The 22,675-nt window shown below is 39.8% G+C and overlaps 1 protein-coding gene across 5 annotated transcripts in view; it reads left to right on the top strand.

The window, feature by feature from the left end:
• LOC108674539 overlaps positions 1-22,675 on the top strand; it is a 180,561-nt gene that overhangs the window by 118,146 nt on the left and 39,740 nt on the right. The window contains exon 1 of one of the 5 annotated variants that reach the window (XM_047882705.1): positions 7,987-9,645. The exons of the other annotated variants lie outside the window; for them this stretch is intronic. Within the exon in view, the coding sequence (XP_047738661.1) occupies positions 8,466-9,645 (1,180 nt within the window). The 5' untranslated portion in view covers positions 7,987-8,465. Of the gene's footprint in view, positions 1-7,986; positions 9,646-22,675 lie in introns of those variants that run through there. 5 annotated transcript variants of the gene reach the window in all.

The following is a 22,675-nucleotide window of genomic DNA, read 5'->3' as shown; positions in this document are numbered from 1 at the left end:
CCTGTCATGGACGATTTTTTTATTTACGTTAAGTTTACTAACAAGTTCCGTTGTAGCCGCATCACATCTGTATATTTAGTGAATTTTGTCCATTCATTATTGGTATTGTGAGTGGAGCTCATAATGAAATTTGCTTCTTCATTATTTATGCATGTGAAAATACTTACATAATACATTCATAATCAATTTTATGGTAATAATTTCCTCGATCATATAAGACGCTCAATTTACCGGCACGTAACAAGATTCGATATTGCGTCGCTTTTAAACTCGCTGAACCTTCACGTAGAGACATTCACTTCATTCTTTTCCTAAGAACTTTTAACCAGCATTAACACTCTTCTGTTGTCATGACACTAAAGTAGATAAATAGAATCATGTGGCACTTTGGCTGCCTTTCTCTAAAGACCGAACACTCATTTCTGCCTACACATATTTTCCTTTTCCCCGAGACGGCCGCAGGGATGCATTATAGGAACACTTGAAAATATAACATAAGGTCAGCAAATAATGTTTTAAGTAAACTTTAAAGTAATTTATCTCTACAGTAACTGTTTTAGATAATAGTTTAGCTGAGTAATTAAGCTATAGCTTTTGTTGTCTCAGCCTGAAACGTAATTGCAACAGCCTTAACTGTAACTTCGCCAGCCTCAACTGTAACTGCGCCAGCCTAAACTGTAACTTCGACAGCATAAACTGTAACTTCGACAGCATAAACTGTAACTGCGGCAGTTACAACTGCAACAGCCATACCCTTACATGCGACACAGCGTGTGCCGTAACTGCCCTCCTGCCTGCTCTATGAGGCAGCTTCTAATGAACTCCCCCGGAATGGGGCGGTAATGCGCTAAACGAACCTCCGGCCTCCTCATCCTTACTGCTTATATGATTGTTATGTTCTGCTTCATAATTGTCTTGCTCTGCTTCCTAATTATCTTGCTTTGCTCCCTTATTGTCTTACTTTTCTTCCTAATTATCTTGCACTGCTTAATAATTATCTTGTTCTGCTTTCTAATTATCTTGATCTGCTTCCCAATTACTTTCCACTTCTTCCTAATTATCTTGCTGTGTTTTTGAATTGCCTTTCTCGAAACTTTAATTAATATTCATTCAATATTCTGTTCATCTGATTTTTTTGTTACATTTGACGCATGTAAAATAAATGTGTGATTAGCTTGTCTGAAAATTATTAGTGGTAAAACCTGCTAAACAAATTAATTAATGAACGGATCAACTGCCACTGATGGATTGTGATTTCCCCGTTTATGCATGTCAGCTCAAATAGTTCGAGGATTGCAGCCCAGCTCGATCACGCGCTAAAACTCGCGCCTCCCGAGATCTTCATCTCGATAACATAAGCGCTCAGAGGCTCCGTAAACCTCACGCAAGATATCCCGGGTTACCGCTTCTCTCCTTGATTGCGCAATGCTTAATCCATGGGATCCTTGAGCGTTAGCTGGGAGTGTGAGCGTCTTGTGAGCTAAATCTTGATGTATTGAGTCGTGCGAACGCTGAATCTTCGAGCTTTACAGTTAAAACAGGAGACATTAAGGAACATTTTACGCAGCCGAACAATAGATCTGCGTGTAAACTCGCTTGAACCTTCATAAAACCGATAGCATTAATTACTTGCACAGGCATAAAACCGTTGTAATTGTCGCTCTAACCTTCATACGGGCGATGTAAATGTTTGAACTTTCACGCAACTGATGTAAGTGATCGGTTGAACCTTCATAGACCCGATACAAGTAATTAAGTAATTGCTTGAACCTTCATAAAACAGTTGTAGGCGGTTACTTGAACCTTCGTACAGCCTATGTAAGCGATTACTGGAACCTTCAGAAAAGTCGTGTAAGTGGTCGCTCGAGCCTTCATGCAGGAGATGCCAGTGTTCATACCTTAATAAAACCGACTTGAGTATTCGCCAAAAGGTGTCATGAAGCAGCTGAATTAATCGGTCTTCTGCAATGCCCAAAGTCTGGAGCTCCTCAGTAAATCACTCACCGAGTGGCATATTTTTCAGGGAGGATCTTTTGTCACCTGAGACGAAGCCTTCAGTCTTCGAGAAAAATGTCGACAATGGTGTTGACAATTTTTCAGTTAAGGGAGGTAGGAAGAGGAATGGGCTAGAGAAAGAGGGTCTCTAAATTGATGGTTCACTAGAACGCAATGCCACATTGTCTTCCTCAACTGCGGTAGAAGGAAACTAGTAGTTTTTTTACTTTGGCTAAGAATTTCAAATACCAGTTGTTGCGGAAATTTGAGGCTTCAAAGCGCAATTTTTACCTGATCAAGGAATAATTGAATGTTCGTACATCAAAGGGATCCTTTCTTTTTTTTATTTCCAGATGAACAAGGCTTCTTAGTCATTCACTGTAGTCATTTTCTCTTTAAAATCTATTTTTATTCTCACATAGTTTCCCAATATAGGTATCAATTTTACACCAATGTTTATAGATACGAACATTTCAAAGTAGTAAAATGGACATTTATAGATAGTCAAATCTATGAACACGATAACTAAGAAGCTCACCATAATTCGTTAACGATCTTAGCTCAGTTGTCTACTCAACGGCTGACAGACGAAGAATAAAACAAAGGTTTGGTAAGACCTCGCGAAACTAAACCTCGAGTCAAATGCAAATGTATTCACGACACAGAGGTTAGGCAACATCGTGTAAGTAAGCTTCGAATCTAAAGCTAATGTTGCAGTCACAAGTCCAGTAATTCATCTTATGTTCCTGGGTGTTCTTTAGAGAGTCGCGGCAATTGAGCGAAAATTTTGTGAAACGTCTTTCCAGGCCTCGCCTGTTTCTAGCGCTTTGTTTCCGAAACATGTATATTCATTTTTTATCAGGTGTCTGGATCTACATATGATGAATAAGAATTATTTAGAATGTCGCAATATTGAATTGAGTGCGTACGAAAGCTAGCCAGTACAAATTTATATCATTTGGGAGGTTATTTCCGTTCAGAATGACATTTATTCGGTGGTGTTGGTTTATTATTTTTTAATGAAAATTGTGGTATTGAAAAATTTAATATATTTGTTCAGTTTCCGTGGTTTAATCCTAAGAATCTACGCAATTAAGTGAGTACTTGTATTATTTGAAGATTGGTAATGCTCAAAACTTGGATGAACTCTCTAGAATGTTGGTCTAGATTGTATTTGGAGGGCAGAATGTGGGGAGAGTAAACACTGAGCGTGGCGTGATGAGTGCGTTTTGTTGGTTCATTTTAGCGCGGGAGAAGAGGAACTTCACGGCACTCGCTGAGCCGTGTTTTTTGCCGCCCCAAAATGTTCTCCGGAACTTCAATTCTGAATTTGAGAAGGATTTCTTCATTTTCATCATGAGCATTTATAGAATGATGTATGAACCCAAGTAAAACTAGTCGCTTGAACTGAAATTAATCGTATTGACGTCAATAAAGTTAAATTGAAATTTAAAAGGAATCATTTTCCTATAAAAATTTTCATCAGAAATTCGGAAGTTCTCATTGTAAATTTAAGCTTGAACTTATGTACGGTTATTGTTTACATTTTGTATCGTCTTCAACACCTGCTCGTGCTGATTAGAGAAAGAAATTATTTACGAATATACTTATTATTGCCACTGATAATTAGAATGAAGCAACCATTATATGTAATTCAGGTCAATTAATCATTCGGTACATAAAGCCAACGACTAAAACTCAAGCCGACCTCGAAACTTTAAATTTATGCTAACTCTAAACTGTCATAAACAAGCCAATTTAAGCGCATATATCGAATTAAAATTGTTTCGGTGCACCCGTCCGTATACGTGCTTGCGACCATTGCCCCATGTCCGAGGTTGCGCTCAGGCTAAAATATTGCGCTTGAGGATGAAATATATATTAGGCCCACACCACAAGATGAACACTGCCCGCATTTCACAGTAAGACTCGAATATTCGAAAGCACACACACCAAACAAGCACACACATACAAACACACACACTCAAACACAAGCACACGCAGCAGCTGGCCGTAACACAAGACCAGGTGTGCGGTCATTTCACTGGGCAAGGTAACCTAACCTTATGTGCCTTGGACCGACCGAGCCTCGTCCGCTGCCTGTTCGTCGTCATTCCCGTGCTGTGCTCGGTGTCGCGCGCATGCCTTTGCTGCGCACGCAACACTTCTTTTGTTTATGTCACTCGGACTTTTCTTGCTCCTGTTGGAAAATTCTGTGAAGTGTGGAAAGGAATACCACTTTATGAAGTTTTTCCAAGTGATCGTGTCAATCAATATTAATGTTTTCCGGTAAAATAGTTATTTGTATTGTGGCGTTTTTTGTGGACCACTGGACCTGGTGTTATTCCATGTTGCTTCATATTTGTTGTTATGCTTTTGTTCAGGTGCAGTGTTTTTAGCCCCTAATCTTCTTTAGGGACAAAATCTGAAATTATTACCATTGTAATAGTTATATAGAGAGAGCCAATATATAGACGGTTGGTTAACGCCCCTCTCAGTGCACTACGTCGCTGACTGTTTGCTTCATCCTCGCTGCTCCATAGCGACGGTCAACTATTGCCCTGTGTCTACTCTCATTTATTTTTATTAATACTTTTTTTTACTGCTGTTGTGATTGCGGATCCTTAAAATGTTCGCACTTTATAAAGATAACATAACGAATTTTTGATTCATTTCGGATCAATGTTCATTTTAGACTTTTCACGAGAGACGTACATTTTTTTTGGTTTCAAGTGTGTTTTATTTTAATATTTCAGTTAATTTTGTTGAGAGATGTTATACGCCGGATGATCAAAAGATAGAAGTCGACGGTGATCATGAACAGTCTATTCATACATTTTACGCAATACATCATGGGCAGATAAAACAATAAATATGAGGCGACTTGAATTGGGTTGCGGTATCTTCACGAGACTCCTATAGGTAATGACTGCTGTATCTGAGCGTCCTATAGGCAATGACTGCTGTATCTGAGACTCCTATAGGTAATGACTGCTGTAGACAAGTAGGGTGGACTGACATTAATTACTATATATCGGTTACGAGACGATCTCGTATATTACTGTCGATATTGAGTATGTAAGCTTTTCTTACATTGATTTTTTGCCGCCTTTTTTTATTTTTAGTACGATGTAAGCAAGAATTCAAACGTTACGAGGTGCCGGACAAAAAGTCTCACCCTGGCGCTGTTGTGCATTCGCACCAGTCGTGACCTTGACAGTCTTCCGATTACAGGAGTGGCGGACACCGAAAGAGCCAAACCACACAGTGCTGTGTGGAATGTATGTATTGCTGTGTAGGACAGCTGTATGGATAGAATGTATGGTATGCAAGGCAGCAACTAATATCCCGTTGTTACCTTGAGGTTCACGGTCAAGTGAAATCTGATTTTGAAAAAATTGATCATTCCTGAATTAATTAATTTCTTCTTGAAAATTCCTTGCATCGGATATTTATATTTTTTATCGTAAGCACGCCAGAAGCTGCAAGTTGAGAACTTGTTTTTTTTTCACTTTCATTGTTGTGCAACAATCATGTGGTGAATTTGGTCGTGTGAAATTTCCGTGAAATTCGCATCTCTTGGGTGATTCTGCACCCATGGAAGGTTGCCGGGCTCGGCCGGAGTTATGGGAGCGGCTGCAGAGAATTGCGTTCCCAAATGAAGCTGTGGCTGGATTCTGGCCACGCCTCGTATCATAGTTGTATCGCTGAAGGGCTTGCATCGTAAAGTTGTTCCAAACTGAGATGAGTTCAAGTTTTTGCCTTTAACTAAATAGCTGCTGTTAAAGGAACAGTGAATTCCTCGTTTTATATTTGCAATAAACATTAATTTATTTAAGCTTTAAAAATTCATTTAATTGAACGGTCTTGATATGGATCCTCAAATTCCAAACCATTTGAAAAATAACAGCTGTTGAAGTAGGATCGCATAACCATTGGAAGTAGTAACCATTGGAAAAGCATTAATTCTCCATTATATAACTTGCATAATTTATTGTAATCAAAGTTTATGCTTGTTAGTAAGATGAATTATGCGAGTTTGCTTATGACTCGTTATAACTTCGCCTCTCCGGTCGTTGGTCACAGAACGCAAATTATCCCCATTGTTTAGCAGTTATTTCCGCCATCAGGTTTCCACTAGTCATCTTTTTATTTGTAATTAATACTTTTTAGACAATTATTAAATAAAATGTTGAGAGAATTAAATAAAATGTTGTTGTCCCTAAAAGTATTAATCCACTTGAGCGATTAACTGTCATTTGAAAATTTTCTTATGTTTTGACGCTTGTTGTGTTGTTTTTAGCTATGGTTTCTGCTCAAAATTGGCAATTTTCACTGAATTTTGTGGTTGTCCACCCAGACACTTAGACGTTGTCATGGATTTGGTTGCTCCACCGTCAGCTGCTTGTGTCACTCATGTTCGTTGTTAGAACAATCGGTTGTGCTGCGTTCATCACTCCGCCATTGACAGCCATTACCTGCTCGTGATAATGATGGTGATTAAATTCATCACCTTGCATCTCAGTTTCAGGCTTCCCTCAACTCTATGCTCCTACCATAACTCATCGTGTAACATTTTCGTAAATCATTATCGTGATAGGGAACGTATTTGCTCATTCATGGCCCACCAACAGTAAAATTTTGCTGTTTATCATAAAGAAAGGAAGAAATATTGTGTTAAAAGTGCTCATCTCGTAATTGAAGTGACATCAATGAGCACAATGTCGTGCATTTCATCAACCTATAATTAGGTCAAGTTAAGTAAGTTAATACTCACTTCTGTATTTGAATGAGCTTAAAATAATCAATAATTTCAATTCACGCTCATCACAGGAATTAAAAGTATAACGGATTAGGCAACTTAAACCTTTAATATTTTTCTTTTGCTACTGAACTATTGCAGCCTGAGACACCATCGAAGCATTCGCACGAGATGCCGTCTCGTATATTGTCCCACCAGACGATGACTCAAGGCTCGACAGCGAGGTTTGGAGCACGACGAACTGAGACGAGTTTTTTACTCAATGCCTCCTTCACCTCTCGCGCGCTCTCCAGCTCTCACTCTTGAATTGTCTATCTTCTCATTCTCGCTTGATGGGAAAATCTAGAATGCCTGATGACTCATATTGTAGTCACATTATCTTTTGCTAAAATCTATTTTTTATTCTCGCCTACTTGTATTGTCTACTTTGTTACTGAATTTATCTACTCTATTTACATTTTTACAAGCACTTGATAAAAGTGTCCTCATCATTTCCACCTCGTACATCGACTCTTAATTGCAAGTAATTTATGATTGCCCTTGCTTCCCTCTGGCATTTTTTGGCCGACTCATTTTGTTACCTTTATGAAGTTGTAATTGTGCACACTAATTATGTCTGGAAACGTTCGTAGCATGAAGTCTCTCGGTGTATCTTGCACCGATACTTGTGGCTTCCTAAATGAGTGTGGAAATTTCATAGACAAGGTATTCACTTTTTTATGTTGGTTATTTACTGTCTAAAGTGGTAAACTTGTAGATGAAATAACAACGCCTTGAATTATCTGGCTGTGGGATACTTGTTTATAGAAACCAACGTTCTAATTTCTTACGATGTTCCACATTTAAAATCATTTCATCCTTCCCTTCGTCTGCTGGGTTCCTGATAATTTTGTCTGGAACAGTTATACGTACTACCCGACTGATTATTTCACTCGAGATGATCTATTCGGACAGTAAAAGTTCGTAATTATTTTGCTTTGTATTGATGTTTTTTAATGCAGTGTAAATTGAAAATCAGCTTACTTAAGGGGATTAGGCGATCATTCCATTCTTACTTTAAATAAAATATTAACTATGAGTATAAAATAATTAGAAGAAGGCTTTTGGGGGAAAGAAATAAGATTATCTATGCATCGTAATTCATTATCTTGAGTTGAATGTTCCCGGCAATACCGTGTCCTACATTAATAATTCAACTGTTGTGTATCAGTGTCATTGTTCCATTCACAGATTAAGTTTTGCGGAAATTGATGCTGGTATTAAATCCACGAAATATTTATGTTTACGAAAAATTTAAAGCCTTTTGTGATCTTGAAAATGAGTCTTGATGGTGAAAACTCTATTAACTTTCCGTTGAATGAAATTAAAAATCTTAAGATGTTTCAGTCGCGTTTTTGTAGTCGCAGTATTTTCCATATCGCGCTGTAGACTTAATTTATGGCCTAGCGGTCCGGGACAGCATTGATAACATCATTAACATGGGCCACATTTTGAACGTCGAGTGCACGTGCAAATTGAAACCAAGTTTTGTTTACAAATAAAATGAAAAATGTTGATAAAATATCAGGTTATAGTTCAGCGTCTGGAAAGCTAGAGAGTTTATAGATAAGTATGTGATTGTCTATGTAAAAGGTCTCTTCCTATAAGGTTGTTGGTATAACAAGGAAATGTTCTCTCAGTAAGGTCTTTAAAGGACACCAAGTTGAGCATGAGTGGTATTCTGGTTCAGCGACTGGCTGAGCTGAACCTCATCAAGGACCCGGCATCAGCAGGGACCAAAACCCTCGTCATCAGCAGGCACAGGAAAACTAATCGTCGCAACCAAATCGTGTCTAATAGCGAAATTATCTTCCCTGAGCCGCACCAAAACGAGCACAACCAACCTTGTCGGCGACTGTCTCTCGACAAGGAACCTTCTACTCTTCGGTCTGAAATTCGACGCAATAACTGGCGGAGGAGTCGCCAAACCTCCAATTATTCCTGTAATGCTAATAGATCAATGGAAAATAGTTGCTCAAATAAGAACTTTCCGTTGAGGCAAGCATACGGCCCCAAATTTGCCTCTAACTGCAATGTTGCTCCCGTGGCCACAAGCGTTCACTTCACCCCAGAAGGATCATTTGACACAAGCACCCTGCTGGACGATTCCAGCGAAGCAAAAAATTGTGCCAATGTTAATGGTGTTATGAATCAATTCGAGCTGATAGTCAACGAAGTACAGGATAAGCCGAGGAAGCTTGACCGCAATGAAAATGAAATTTTAGGCCGCCTAACTCTCATCAGTGCAAACGCGACGCTTAGCGCGGACGACTGCGATGACTTGGACAGAAGAAAAACTGAAGATAAATCTTGCTCTGAAATGAATCTTCTTTCCCTCGAAATGCTCTCCGAATCTTCTGCACAATCCATTACTTGCGGAAACTCCAGCGAATTGTCAGACTTGCACGAGAGTTTGAGACCATCGGAGAATGTTGACACAACTCCGGTTCCGCTTGCTCAAGACTGTCCAGGGTTTTCCTGTGTGCTTCCAGACAGAAGTATTCATTGTGGTCTTCCAGATGCGTCAAACGGAGTATCTGCAAGTTCTCGGGAGCATCTGAAACCTACTTCAGCACAGAATTCCGAGTCGTGTCACGGAATTTTAACCTCGAAAGAAGAGAAGCTAGTAACAAAGAAATCTGATAGACCCAAGAAAAGAAGTAAACGCTCTGTGAAAAGTGATCTAAAGTTTTCGAAAAGTGAATATTGTGGTGATTTAAATGATGTGATTGTAGAAAGATTGGGTGACTCGTCATCTACAGGTGTAGGAAATGAACTTGATAAAAACTATTCATATGAAAATGCCACCCATCAGCGTCTAGCTTCTGCCAACGACCCATGTTATCCAGGTACGCAGTCCTAATTTAAGTATAGCCGTGCCCCGCATACTGTTACAGCAATAATACACAGGAGCGTGTAGTAGCGTGTAGTTGTGCTATAGTAAATATTGTTGACAACTGATTAATTTAGTTCATTATTCTGCTATTAATATTTCCACAGTTGATTTTCAATAGATGTAACGCATATGAAAATGGTAACATTATCAAAGAAAATATTAATATTCATTAAATTCTACAAATGATCAACAATGCGGCGTTAGCTGAAAATTATTGGTAGTTTGCTTAAGAATTGAAATTTGTCAAAACCGTCATAATTTTGATGGACTTTTGTTTTATAAGAGAATGTGTACCACACTATTATATGTTTATTATGATCTTTTTATTCGGGTAGAAACTTTGTTAAACAAAGGAAACGCTGACACCGTAAATCTCCGGCATGGTCGCCCAGATATATTTTGGAAGTTAGTTGTATTATATATTATCTTACAGATAGAAACTAAAACACGAAAGAAAAAATATGTACACGACTCAGCATGCACGAATGAATATATGTTGGTGTTGGAGCTCTGTGGGAATGTAAGAACTTTCGATCGTCTGCAACCCATTCGAACTATGAGTGCAGCGCATACAATTTCAACTCATCGTATAGGTGCCTCCAAATAAATTTCTTTTATCCGTTCATTCTATAGAGTTGCAACATTTATTGCACATTATACAATATTGACAATTACGATTAGAGCTAGGCAATACTTGCATAAGAGTTTTCTTTATTTTAAATATGGGAAGCAAGCAAGCAATAAATTGCCTGTGCATATATCTCCTGAGACTTGCGTGCACATCTCTCTGACTATAGCTGTTGACGTTACAATCGATAATAGCCGTTGCTGAATCCTTGTTGAGAAAATGGAAGGAGAAAAATTCAAACTCGCTGTGTCGATATTGATAGATTGGGTGAACGGTCTATACGCATGCTGACAAAGTATTCACACACTTGAAATTCAACATAAAACCAAGAACAACTAGAAATTCGTGCCGGAATATTGGCCTTCTTCTAAATAAATTAATGAATGTATTCTCAATTTTATTCACACAATTATCATAACTGAAAATCGTCCGCTCATCTCTACTGTTATGATTAATTTTATATCTGACACTCTAATCCCAAGTTTTTGACGAATTCAGTTGCATAAAATTGAACTCGTTATTCAACTAGTTTTCAATTCAATTCAATTGAAGAATTGAACGTTCGAATTGATCTAGATTTCAACAAGTAAACATCGTGAAGTTGTTCACTTACCGAAATTCAAACTCTACGATCTGTCTGCATGACTGTAAATATTTCGCGTTTTTTTCCTCAATTCGCATCAAATACTTCAGATTTGCAGCATTTCAAAACATTGTTGACACGGCGGAAATACAGTTGCATGCTTCTGCCTCTGCAACTTCAATCTTACCTGCTAACACAGCTACTAACTTCTGCAGATCTCATTAGTGAAGTTGAGATACCTAAACCTACAGAGCTCCTTGCTTTTCTTTCCTCTAACACCTGTGATTATGCACACTTCTAGCCTTGATAAACACATTTCTCGCTCCAAATTAGGCTCTCGTGCAAAATGGGCATGAGCGAGACGTGTCTTCACTCCCAACGCCCAGCTCCTTTCATTAAAGCTGCTCTGAAATATTTCGGAATTTCAGAAACAGTTCCTGTCATCCATGTCTCTGCTCTCTGTGTTCTGGTGCTGGCGATAGTTCTGATGTTGTTGTTGTCGCGTCCGGATTAGTAGTTGGCTTGTCTCTGGAGAATACCATTTGGTCCCGAATCTTCTCCTAAGGCTCGGTGGTGTCCTTAGGTGCTTCGTAAACATTTCCTCGTCCCTATGCGACATGTGATCTTGATTTGAACTATTGTTCATCAACTGATTTTTTGCTTTTATGCTGCAAGTGAATGGAAAAATCTTCGGCAAAAATCTATGACGCAAGCTTATCTTGTATTAGAAATACTAATCGACTGCAGGCGCCTTGTTCATATAAGGTTATGTAACGCATACTGGCGCCACTTTAACTTGGGGCAGTCGCTCATTAATTGCCTATTAATCATGTTTCCATTTCATTCATGGTATTTTTATTCCAAATTCCCAAGTTTTGTCTGATTATAATAGTTGGATTATACGGAATTCTGCCAGTTTTGGTATTCGGCAGACGAACAGCGATCCGTTCGTCACAGACAGCTCGGTTGTTGCATCCCTCGATCCTCCCTTTAATGCCGTCGTGTGCCATCTAAGTCGCGTCTGTGATAATTAACACTGCTCACCCCTACGTCCTGATCGAACGATATTGCATGATGATGTGAAGTTTATTTTGTTACACGCTCTATTCATGTAGCTTCTTTCGATCCCAAATGAACTCGTCGCTTATTGAAGCATTGGAGGCAAACAAAATCGGCCATATATTTCGTTCTCATATGTTTATAAGATTTTTCGGTCAAAGTGAATGATGCTGAAACATTGGCTATACAATCTACTCCTCAGCCTAAATAATCAAGTGACTTTTTACCCAAACTCCTTCACGATTCCACATTTTTTTCGACTTGAAGAGAATTAATGCTGCTAGAAAATGAAATATTGGCCGAAAGATAGAAAATTTCTGACGACACAAGCCGGTATGAAGGTATGACTTTCCGTCTACTTACTAGCCACTGGTGACATCAAGAGTTTTAAGAAATACTTAGGAGTTGCTGCTGCTTACTACAACAGCTGTATTTGGCAATAGACTGAGAGGTTTCTGTGGTAGACGTGAACCCAACTGTCGACTCGGAAGTTGTCGTTTTAGAAGAATATAATAAAATTATAGCAGTGGTAGATGTAAGCTGTCGTGGTAGAAAAAGTCGTGTAATTTGTTGTGGTAAACGCATCCGTAAAATTTGACATTGTCCTTGTAGACGTTAGCTCAGATATACTGTAGATGTTTAAGTTGCATTCGCAAACTTGTCTTAGTTACTTATACTGGACCAAACGACGACACTGGTCACTCCCGCATGTCCCAGACGATTTCAGGTGCAAATCTGACAGGAATGAAGCAGGTTTTAATTCTCGGTTCAATCCAGCGTGTTTGTGATGAATAAATTCATTCTGTAGACGATGTCTCCGTTAAAAAATATATGTATGCAACGATCAAAATTTCTACCTACAGTGTCTCAGTCAGTGTTGCTCGAAAGAGACTTTGTAATTATATCGGAGGCGACAACTCTTGATAGTAAACGGAATGTGTGTATAGTTAGATGGTAAAGATAAATTAGTCTCAGCCTAAATGTTAATTTTAACCTCTAATTAGGTAGAATATTTGGTACATAACACGTTGAATTCTCCGTCATAACGAGGAACCCTGCCAAGGATTCATCTTTACACAACTTATGTTAATTAGTCATTCACTTCTGATTGCTCTTACGCCCAGACGAACTGCATGCTTGACTGCCCTGAGGCTGATTTCATACACACGCACGGTCCTGATAGATTTTTGAGTCGTGCTTCTAAATCACAATTCGCAGAGAGCGCTTTCATAAATTTCTTCTTTTTTATTATAATTTTTATGTAACTATTTAGAAAAGCGTTTTTAGAGGCTACTTCACTAGATAGTGTTTAGAGAATGAGAGTTGTTGAGTACGATGCTTCGCTTGTATTCTTGGGGCTTTGAAGCATCATACATTTAGTTGGGGGTAGTGCTATGTTTCTTACGTAAAATATTGCGAAAATATTTATTATTAAGATGTCTCTGCATATCCAGCTAATAAGATGGCATTCTTAAACCAACGTCCATAAATCTGAAAAACATTCCATATCTAGGGAACTGAGCATCTACAATAATAGTCCAGGAAACCTAGTGAAAAAAGGGGGTCAACCTAGAAGAAATTGCAAAAGAATTTTCTCCATCACTATAACATGCAGAAAGGCCTCAGAAAATACATATAAAAAATCCTCTAAAATATAATTGGTGGAAAGGCTTCAAATCAGTGATTTTCAAAATGGCCGCCAAAGTAAAGTATATGTTGATATGCAGCGGTTTGAATTAGCAGACTGGAACAGTTTTGCTGCCAAAAGCCAATTTTTTTAGGCTAATAAATGAAATTATATCTATATTAGGAGCTAAATTATATAAACTAAGAAATATTGCAATATTTTGTAATAAAAATACCATTTTATCGATAATTTTATGCTTTTTAAAGTCCGATGAATTCTCAGCGTTTCTTTTTTTCTTCTTCTACTGATAAAATTTGGCATAAATGTGTTTGTCTGATGTAAAATAAGTAGGGAAGAAGTCATTATGCTCAGAAAATCATTAATTATGATGGTCAACTATTTCTAAGATGAAATAAGAGAGCGTCAGCTGTGTAGACAAAAAGATAAAATATCAGACATACAGTATGAATGATGAACGGGATAGAAAAACCTTTTTTATTTCAGCTTGCACAATTTTTTTACTTATTTTGGACATAAAATAAAAATGAGAAATTATTATACTGTGATAATTAAGAAGTTATACTAAAAAACTAGTTATGACGCTTAAGCTATAGAACTAGTACGTGGGGCAAACGGACCACTGCGGTTACCGGCCCATAGCGGGTTTCTCGCTAAGTATGGCAGATATTGGTCCGTGTTCTCTACCGCCGATCTACAGTTTCACTGTGATAAAGTGTACGGATTTATGTTTTGCTAAGAGTTTGCGTTCTTAAGTTATTTGTGAATAACTGTTTTAGCCCAGATAATTTTTTTTTGCTGCTAAATAAAACTGTTTTCGCTTACTGTAGATGAAGCTTTTGAAATTACTGTGAATTATATTTTGAAGTAATATTTATAGGGATAATTTTGAGTTCAAGTTTAGACTATTAGCTTATAAAATAAAATGTTGACACGATATAAATGGAAATGATACCTAGTGGGGCAACGGGCCCACGCGTGTCACGGGGCAAAGCGCCAATGGTGGGCTCAATACACCTCTGTGAAGTCTTGTGTTATACATCATAAGATTGTCTCAATGATCTTTTCTAAACTATAACTAGCTTTTTGAATTACAAATTACACTTCATATTGCATGATTTTTTGACTTGCTGCTTCTAGGAAACAGGTTCTAGTTTCTAGTTATGCGCGTATTTGACCCCTTATCGAGTTTTTGACTCTTGCCTTGCCAAAAGTTGATTTCAGCCAACTACAATGATGAGTTTTGATGTGTTGATGAGTTTTTATGGTGTTGGCTGAAATCACGATTTAGTACGAATTCTCTGCACATAATATCTGGATTATGGACGAAGCTGGAACGAAGTTTTTTCTGATCAACTAAATATATTTTTTCTAGTCAACGATACATTTTTTCATGTCAAGGATGAATTTTTTATAGCAAGAGTATATTTTTCCAGTCAAGGATATGTACATTTTAATGTCAATGAAATATTTTTCTTCACGTCAGTGATAGATTTTTTAAGCCACGAGTATATTTTTTTCAAGTTAAGGATATGATTTTTTAAGTTGTTAATAAATGAGTGAATGTCATATTTTTCATTACATTTTTCTTATTTCTAACTGTAAAGTGTTGTATTATCATTTTTAAACGAAAAATAGGCAATTGTGGGGTAGGGACAAAGGGTGGGAACCTTGCCCAAAGCCCATGGGCCCATTGCCCCAGGGGTGGGGCAATGAGCCCATTTTGACACTTTTCATAAAAGTGTTTCATTAAAAATTGAATAACTCTATCGGCGTCTAATTCACATCATACATTTCTCATTAGTTACCTTTAAACATAACAAAGAACCACCTCGTATCAATTAAAATTTCATCAAAAATTTAGTTTAAAAAAGGGGGGGCCGCTGCCCCATGTTACCTACTGTGATTATTCTATACAATATATCAACATAGAATGACGTCACCCATTAGGAGTATCAGCATTGGCTACATGCTGCTGAACACTCCTATCCTATGTATCGCCGTTATGCCACCACCATTACTGTCTTGAGGTCACTCATCGGAAGAGTCAGAATCACTGTCAAATACTTGACTTGTGTTACTGCACACACCATGGCACTGGTCACATGCGGGTGAACATTCCATATCCCGTTTCCAACAGGCACATCTCCTTGTTAAACAATCTGTTGAACAATTGCATCTTACCATTTCTAGTAGCTTAGATGGGGCAACTTCTCGATCTGTGAGAACAGGCATGCATTGTCCATTTCTCACTTCCCATCCCCACTCATCAGGTTTCATTCTGTTGCCCAGCCACTCTTGCACTTGGCAAAATGTCCTCAAACTATGAAACTGGGCAGCTGCTGATGTAGGTGGAAGCACCTGGGGGTATACAAATGCTTTGCTAACTACAACTTTTCTGTGAAAGTTATTGAATCGAAGTTTGTCCAGAGACTCTCCGGTAGCACCCTTGTACAGAAAGACTAGTGCAATCTCTCCAGCCACAAACTGTACCCTGTATCTTGGTGCTACCTGTAAGACATAATGTGATCACCCTCTACCAAGCTTATGTACAAGCTAGACATTCTGTAACAGTGACTATAAGCATGTAATAATCACAAAATACCTCGATATGGTGTGTCCTGTCTTGAAGTCTGTTCATAGGGCTGCTCTCTTAATAATAATAATAGTGGTTTCAGCGTTTATTAGGCCATACGCCTGTCGCCGATTCTTAACATCGCGGAACATTCACAGCATTTTGCGGTCTCGCACTCGCAACTCACTGCTACAATTCTGCTGTGCTTTAACCACCCGGCCTCCTCGCCGATTCTGACCAGAAACTGGTGCACAGAGCTGGGAACGAACCCGCGCCTCTCTGCGCCAATCCTGGTAGTCTGAACTTTAACCACTGCGCCACCCTCTCTTGCTGGTCATGTTCTAAAACTTACACTTCTTACTACAATTAACACACCATTTATGATATAGACACACACACTCACCCTGCATCACACACACACTCCGGGTGCATGTCCGTATATACTATAGGCATTATTCCACATGGCTATATAATCACAATTTTTCGCTTTATGGGTGGCTGTTTTTGCAAATACTAGATTGCTACCACCTTGGATGAAATTTAGTTATTATTAGTGAATACCCCCTTCATGAAAACATACATACAGTCACAAAAATAACTGTCGGTCATATTTTAAAAATGTGTTATTAGGCTTATATTGCCATTCGGCGGCCATTTTTTTAAATCTTAAATTTGACACCCTTCCACTACTTGCATTTTAGAGGATTTTTAGTATGTTGTTTCTATTGCCCTTCTGGAGCATTGGTGAAAAAATCATTTCTTTTGCAATTTGTTCCGGGTCAAACCTTATTTTTCCTGGACTATAAACCCTCCATGTAGATTCTCCTATATTGTTGACAATATACTTAGACCATTGATACATGCCAGCGCAGAAAATAGGTCGTTTAATACATCCAATAGTCAATATCTTGAGTACAATATAGTGTACACTTTCCTTATAATCACAGGAAATAAGTCTTAGCCTTTTATATTTATTTTAATATTTAAGGACAGCATTTCAAAAGGTACTCCTCCTGACTATACTACCATTGACCACACTGATGAAACTAGCTTCTGTCTTCAGGAACCTTTTGCTTTGCCAGTATGTACAAAACGTTGATGATGATTTGTAGTTCTGGTCTCCGTTCTTATGTTCTTCCTAAAAATTACAAAATTGGACAATAAGTTATAAAAATGTCTGGAACAGTGCATTTTTATCTAAACGGTATTGTGAATTAAAAATTAGAAACCACTTAGTAAATTTATTTCATCCACTTGTAACTATTTACTCCGGAGCGTGACATAGAATATCATCTTACCATTAAACATTCCTGATCCTTCTTACCGAGAGTGCGCTGTGAAAAAAAAAAATTCGCACGATTTTCTATAACACAGCGTTCAAGTAATTCTCCGGCACGGATCTTATTAGCCTCAATAATGGAGCCCCCAGTCGTTCAAAGCAGTTCGTGTCCACTCTTTATGACTGCCAGCGTAGACTTGCGTCTATTGTCTTTATGTTTTGGTACATGTCTGTTATATTAAGCCATCTTAAATATTTGTTGACGTGAAAAATCCGTCGGGCTACGCATGACATGATACAATAGTGATACTCTTTGGCTTACTTGTGAGGCGGCCGTATAGTTTGACGTGGCCCACGCCTCGTGTCGACGATGTTCAGTCGAGTTCTTCTTAATCTAATTAGGATAAAGAATTTTAAAATTCAATTCTGGGACTTCTTTTTACCCAGAATTTAAATGACCGATTCTAATTATTATCTATATTTCCCATATTATTTATTAAAAGCACTGCTTATGCGATAATCTTAATTTTATTTATAGTGCACATGACTCCTCTTGAAACACGTGGTCCGTTGTGACATTGCTTGAGGGGCTGTCGAAGCCATATTTTCAGCCGTGATTTGTTGGCCGCTGCCGCGTGCAAAGCCCGACTTCAATAAATCGAAATTAAGGAAAATTTTCTCTCGGACGCTTGCACGATTTATCGCAGGCGTCGCTTTAGCTGCCATTCCTGACCGCCTTACACTTCCCACCGCCCAATCTTATTTACGAGCGCCAAGCTTTCAATGATTAAAACTACCACTCCACTCGCATCATTTATTAAAATAAGTCCGGCCGTGCGTTCAGTTATTGTTTGTTAAAATTAAAGTTTTGATATTTTTTCCGGTTTTAAAAGGTACTTCCAGGTGAACTTTTACGGGAAATTTTGAAGTGGGGGAACAAGACTCCCCGAAATATCATCATTTGCGTTTGTCATTGGTTATTCAATAACCTAGATATCGGGCTACCATCATTGAGAGAGACTATAACTTAATTATCAGGGCAGACGCCCTGCAGATCACCTAGATATTGAGATCGATGCGCAAGCCTTCGATGGCAGTGAACAAAAATTTTCAGAGGCTTGAGCAAATATATTTGAAAACAGTTTTTCTAAACACTTTTGGTTATTAAAATTAAGTCTTTGTTTCAACGATTCAGTTTTTTTTCTGCCTACTTTCGTTCGAGAACAGGAAACAGGGAATTGGAGCGGTGAGAGGAGGAAAACATTCCTCTATGAGTGCTCAACGCCGAAGCAATATTAGTATTACCTGAACAGCCTGCATTGTTTGGTCCAGAATAGCGGGAACCAATAGCTCGGCACAAAGCCCTTTATGGGGAGCACAGCTCTGACGGCCATTCATTTGTAGATACGTATGCTTATCTACGTATCTTGGCCGTATCCGTGGCGCGGGATATTCATCTTGCTGGCTTGCTGTTGAATCGTGCCACATACATCTGTAGTCTTGATGCTCGCCGTAGCTGCTGTATTTCGTTGATCTTGTCAAATTTCGATTTAAACATTCATCTGTGGAAACTTTATAAATAAATTGTAATGTTAAAATATGATAACTAAGATTTATTTTAGATATATTTTTATTTGCCTTTTAATATTAATTTAAGATTAAATTTATCATATCGACACAATTATATTCATGCTAGAGTACAAAATAATCTTGAGTTTTCAACGCTCATTAGGTCCACCGTCCTGATTCTTCCTTTGTAACATCTGTATTTACTCGTGGTGACTTTTTCTTGCCTCATTTCATACTGGAGTAGGTGTTTGTATTTTGCTGATATGTAAGTCTTCATTTTTTCGTGAGTCTAAGATTTTTGCTGGCTAATATGCCGCCATACTATCATGGCGCGTTAGCCTCCTTGACGTACAAAATTGCCTAGATGACGTACAAAATTGCCTAGAGGACGTACAAAATTGCCTAGATGACGTACGAGCGCGGGAGAAATTACGTTACATATTTTTTCACTAAATAGGAAGCGAAAAATATTTTATTGATTAACCGAATTTTTTTACAGCTGACTACTGACTGCGTTTCGATATCCGTTTTATGACAAGGCAGGTTCCTATGCGTTAAAAGCATCTGCCAGATTCTGATCTTAGTTTCAGTATGTTCACGAATCTCGCCTTACTTGCTCCTAACCATTTCGTGAAGTTTATGGGTCGACACGATTCTCACGAATATAAATTTTGTCCCGCCATAACGTAACAAAAATCGAATTCGCGCTTCTAGCTTTTCATGGCTACTCATTGTTGAGACTATTTTCGATGAAGATTTTTTCCAAACTTTTTCCCGTGTTATTCAATTGTTAGCTTAATGAGTAAGCGAAGCGTGAGAACAAACTTTGTTCGCCATCAACGCCTGTCAAATGAAATTTAGCGTACAAATCATGTTTGAAAATCTGCTTTTTGTTACTTTTTTCCTTCGATAATTTTAGCAGATTTGTTTAAGACTTAAATGAATACGGCACCAGAAGATGCCGGCCGCACCAACAAGCGAGCTCACATTGTGCAGAGGTCTGCTGGTTGTCAGGGCACCTGCCTTGGCTGCTCCGTTGAGAGGACTCTTAAGGCCCCTCGCTTACTGCCCTTAGGCTCTCGTCGCGACCATCCACTCACCCACTCCCCTCACCCACTCCCCTCACATACTCCCCTCACCCACTCCCCTCACCCACTCCCCTCACCCACTCCCCTCACCCACTCCCCTCCCCCACTCCCCTCACCCACTCCCCTCACCCACTCCCCTCACCCACTCCCCTCACCCACTCCCCTCACCCACTCCCCTCACTCGCTCCCCTCACCCACTCCCCTCACCCACTCCTCTCACCCCTGAGCCGCCAAATCGTGGATAATGGATGAGGCTTGAGCGCAGTCCTGCTGTGCTTGCTGGTCGCCTGCACTACAGGACGCTCGCCCTCCTCTGCTTCTTCCTCCCCACCGAAAACTCTAGCAAAATTATAATTTAACGGCGAATGATTCAATGCTCTTGACGTGAAAATTGTTCCTGATAGCTAAAATCATTATTGACTCTTTGTGTAACTAGTTTCATTATGTGCCATCAGTCTAATTACCACATCATTAGCCACGTTATCTGTTGACTGCCAATCATTGCGGCCAAGTATAAAGTTATCATCCTCCTCGCCTCTCATAACTCACTTACTCTGCAAACCTGATGCGAGGCCAGCGCTCAGCTTTTGATTTCTTTGCTGTCGCCGAACTGGCGGATATTTTCTTTGACATGGTCGCCTGAAATCGATATCCAATTTGAATTTGTAGGGTTTGATCTCGCTTGACTCGCTCGTATAGGCCCATTCCTGCAGCGACCATTGCTGCCCCGACCTCGTGGACTGAATTCCGTTCTCATGCCTTCTTATTCTTTCCGCTTTCGTAGACTTGCTCTTGCTCTCGTGTACTTGCTTCTGCCCCCATGCGCAGTCTCCTGTCTTCGGGCACTCCCATCTGCCCCAATATTTGGCATTTAAAACGGCTTTCGATTCTTTTGTACCAGCTTCTTGGTCAAATTGTTTCTTGCTTTGTGGTGTTCGGTGTTTGCCTGGACTCCATGCCGACTTGGTAAATTTGCTCGCGTCGTCGCGGAACTTTGCTTCTGCCCGGGTATGTTTGATTTTGTCCTCAAATACTTCATCCCACTTCTAAACTCAATGCTTTCGTGTAGGACTTACCCGGCCCAACTGAGCTGCATGATGTCACCAGTGATGACGTGACACATTACTTCGCCAATAACGTCTGCGGAAACTGCCAGCGAAGAGTGCCTTGCATGTCTCAATTCTAGCCACGTCCGCTGCCACTGCCAGTTCACAGTGTCTTAATTGTATGTCTCAATTCTCGGCACTTCTGCTGCCAGTGTCAGCTCACAGTGCCTTGCATGTCTCAATTCTCGGCACTTCTGCTGCCAGTGTCAGCTCACAGTGCCTTGCATGTCTCAATTCTCGGCACTTCTGCTGCCACTGCCAGCTCACAGTGCCTTGTATGTCTCAATTCTCGCCACGTCCGCTGCCACTGCCAGCTCACAGTGAATGGCATCTCACGTTACAGCTATAGAGCACTGGGCAACTGCATGGTCTGCATAGACTGGCGACCTCATCGCACCTTTGTTTCTGGTCTGCACAGACCAGACTAAATGGTAAACATGGACGAGCGGTCTCGTCTGCGATAGCTCCTGCATTATTTAGATGACTGCCGTCCAAACTTGCTGTCATTGGCCAGCCCTGCTGTGGCTGTAGTCAAACCTGATGCGTTGCTGTTCTCCATTCGGGGGCTTTTCTCCCACTTTCGCTGTGATTGCTGTCAATATTTTAGCGTGGCTAACCTTCACCGCGCGAATATTAAGCTTCTTGTCCGCAAGTCAAATTTCTATCTCAAGAATATCCATCTTCAGCATTAACGAGTTCGATCTTTTCACAGTGTTGCCACATGGTAAATTTACGCCCTAGTAGAGGGATACCACAGACGCCTATGCTCATTGTTTTGGTGGGTGAGACATCTGTTGTTGTCGAAAACGCCGCGCTGTATAATGCACACATCTTCTTTTATGAAGCACGTATCCTATTTCATGTGTCATGTCTCTAATACATGGGTCACGTATAATTCATTTAAGGGACATGCTTAAGACCTCTTTGTTATATTTTCTGTTAGAGACCCAGTTACATGCATCGCTCCCAGACCTTTCACGCCGGCTGTCGTGTGCCTCACGAGGCTTGATGCTGCACGAACCTCCTCGATGCTGCACGAACCTCCTCGGTGCTGCACGAACCTCCTCGATTTTGCACGAACCTCCTGGATTCTGCACGAACATCCTCGATGCTATTCGTGCACGAACCTCCTCGGTGCTGCACGAACCTCCTCGATTCTGCACGAACCTCCTCGATGCTGCACGAACCTCCTCGATGCTGCACACATCCACCTCGATTCCACATGCATGCACCTCGGAGCGGCACTCACATGTTCTCTTGACATTATTTCCGTTCGATTGCTTCCATCACCGCTTATATCTGCCGAAGCCATGTTATTTGGACGTGCAAGTGCCGCCCGATGCCGAACAATGGCCCCGTACACTCCATAAGAGCATATCTGCGCCGTGCCGCTGTAGTGTCGCTCCTCTCACCCCTCCTTTTAGGGCATCAGGCACTCGATCCAAGTGGTG

The sequence above is a fragment of the Hyalella azteca genome, unplaced genomic scaffold, assembly GCF_000764305.2.
Source record: "Hyalella azteca isolate HAZT.00-mixed unplaced genomic scaffold, Hazt_2.0.2 contig11104, whole genome shotgun sequence".
Lineage (NCBI taxonomy): Eukaryota > Metazoa > Arthropoda > Malacostraca > Amphipoda > Hyalellidae > Hyalella > Hyalella azteca.
Note: the sequence above shows the minus strand (reverse complement) of the source record. Positions and strands in the feature narration are given on the sequence as shown.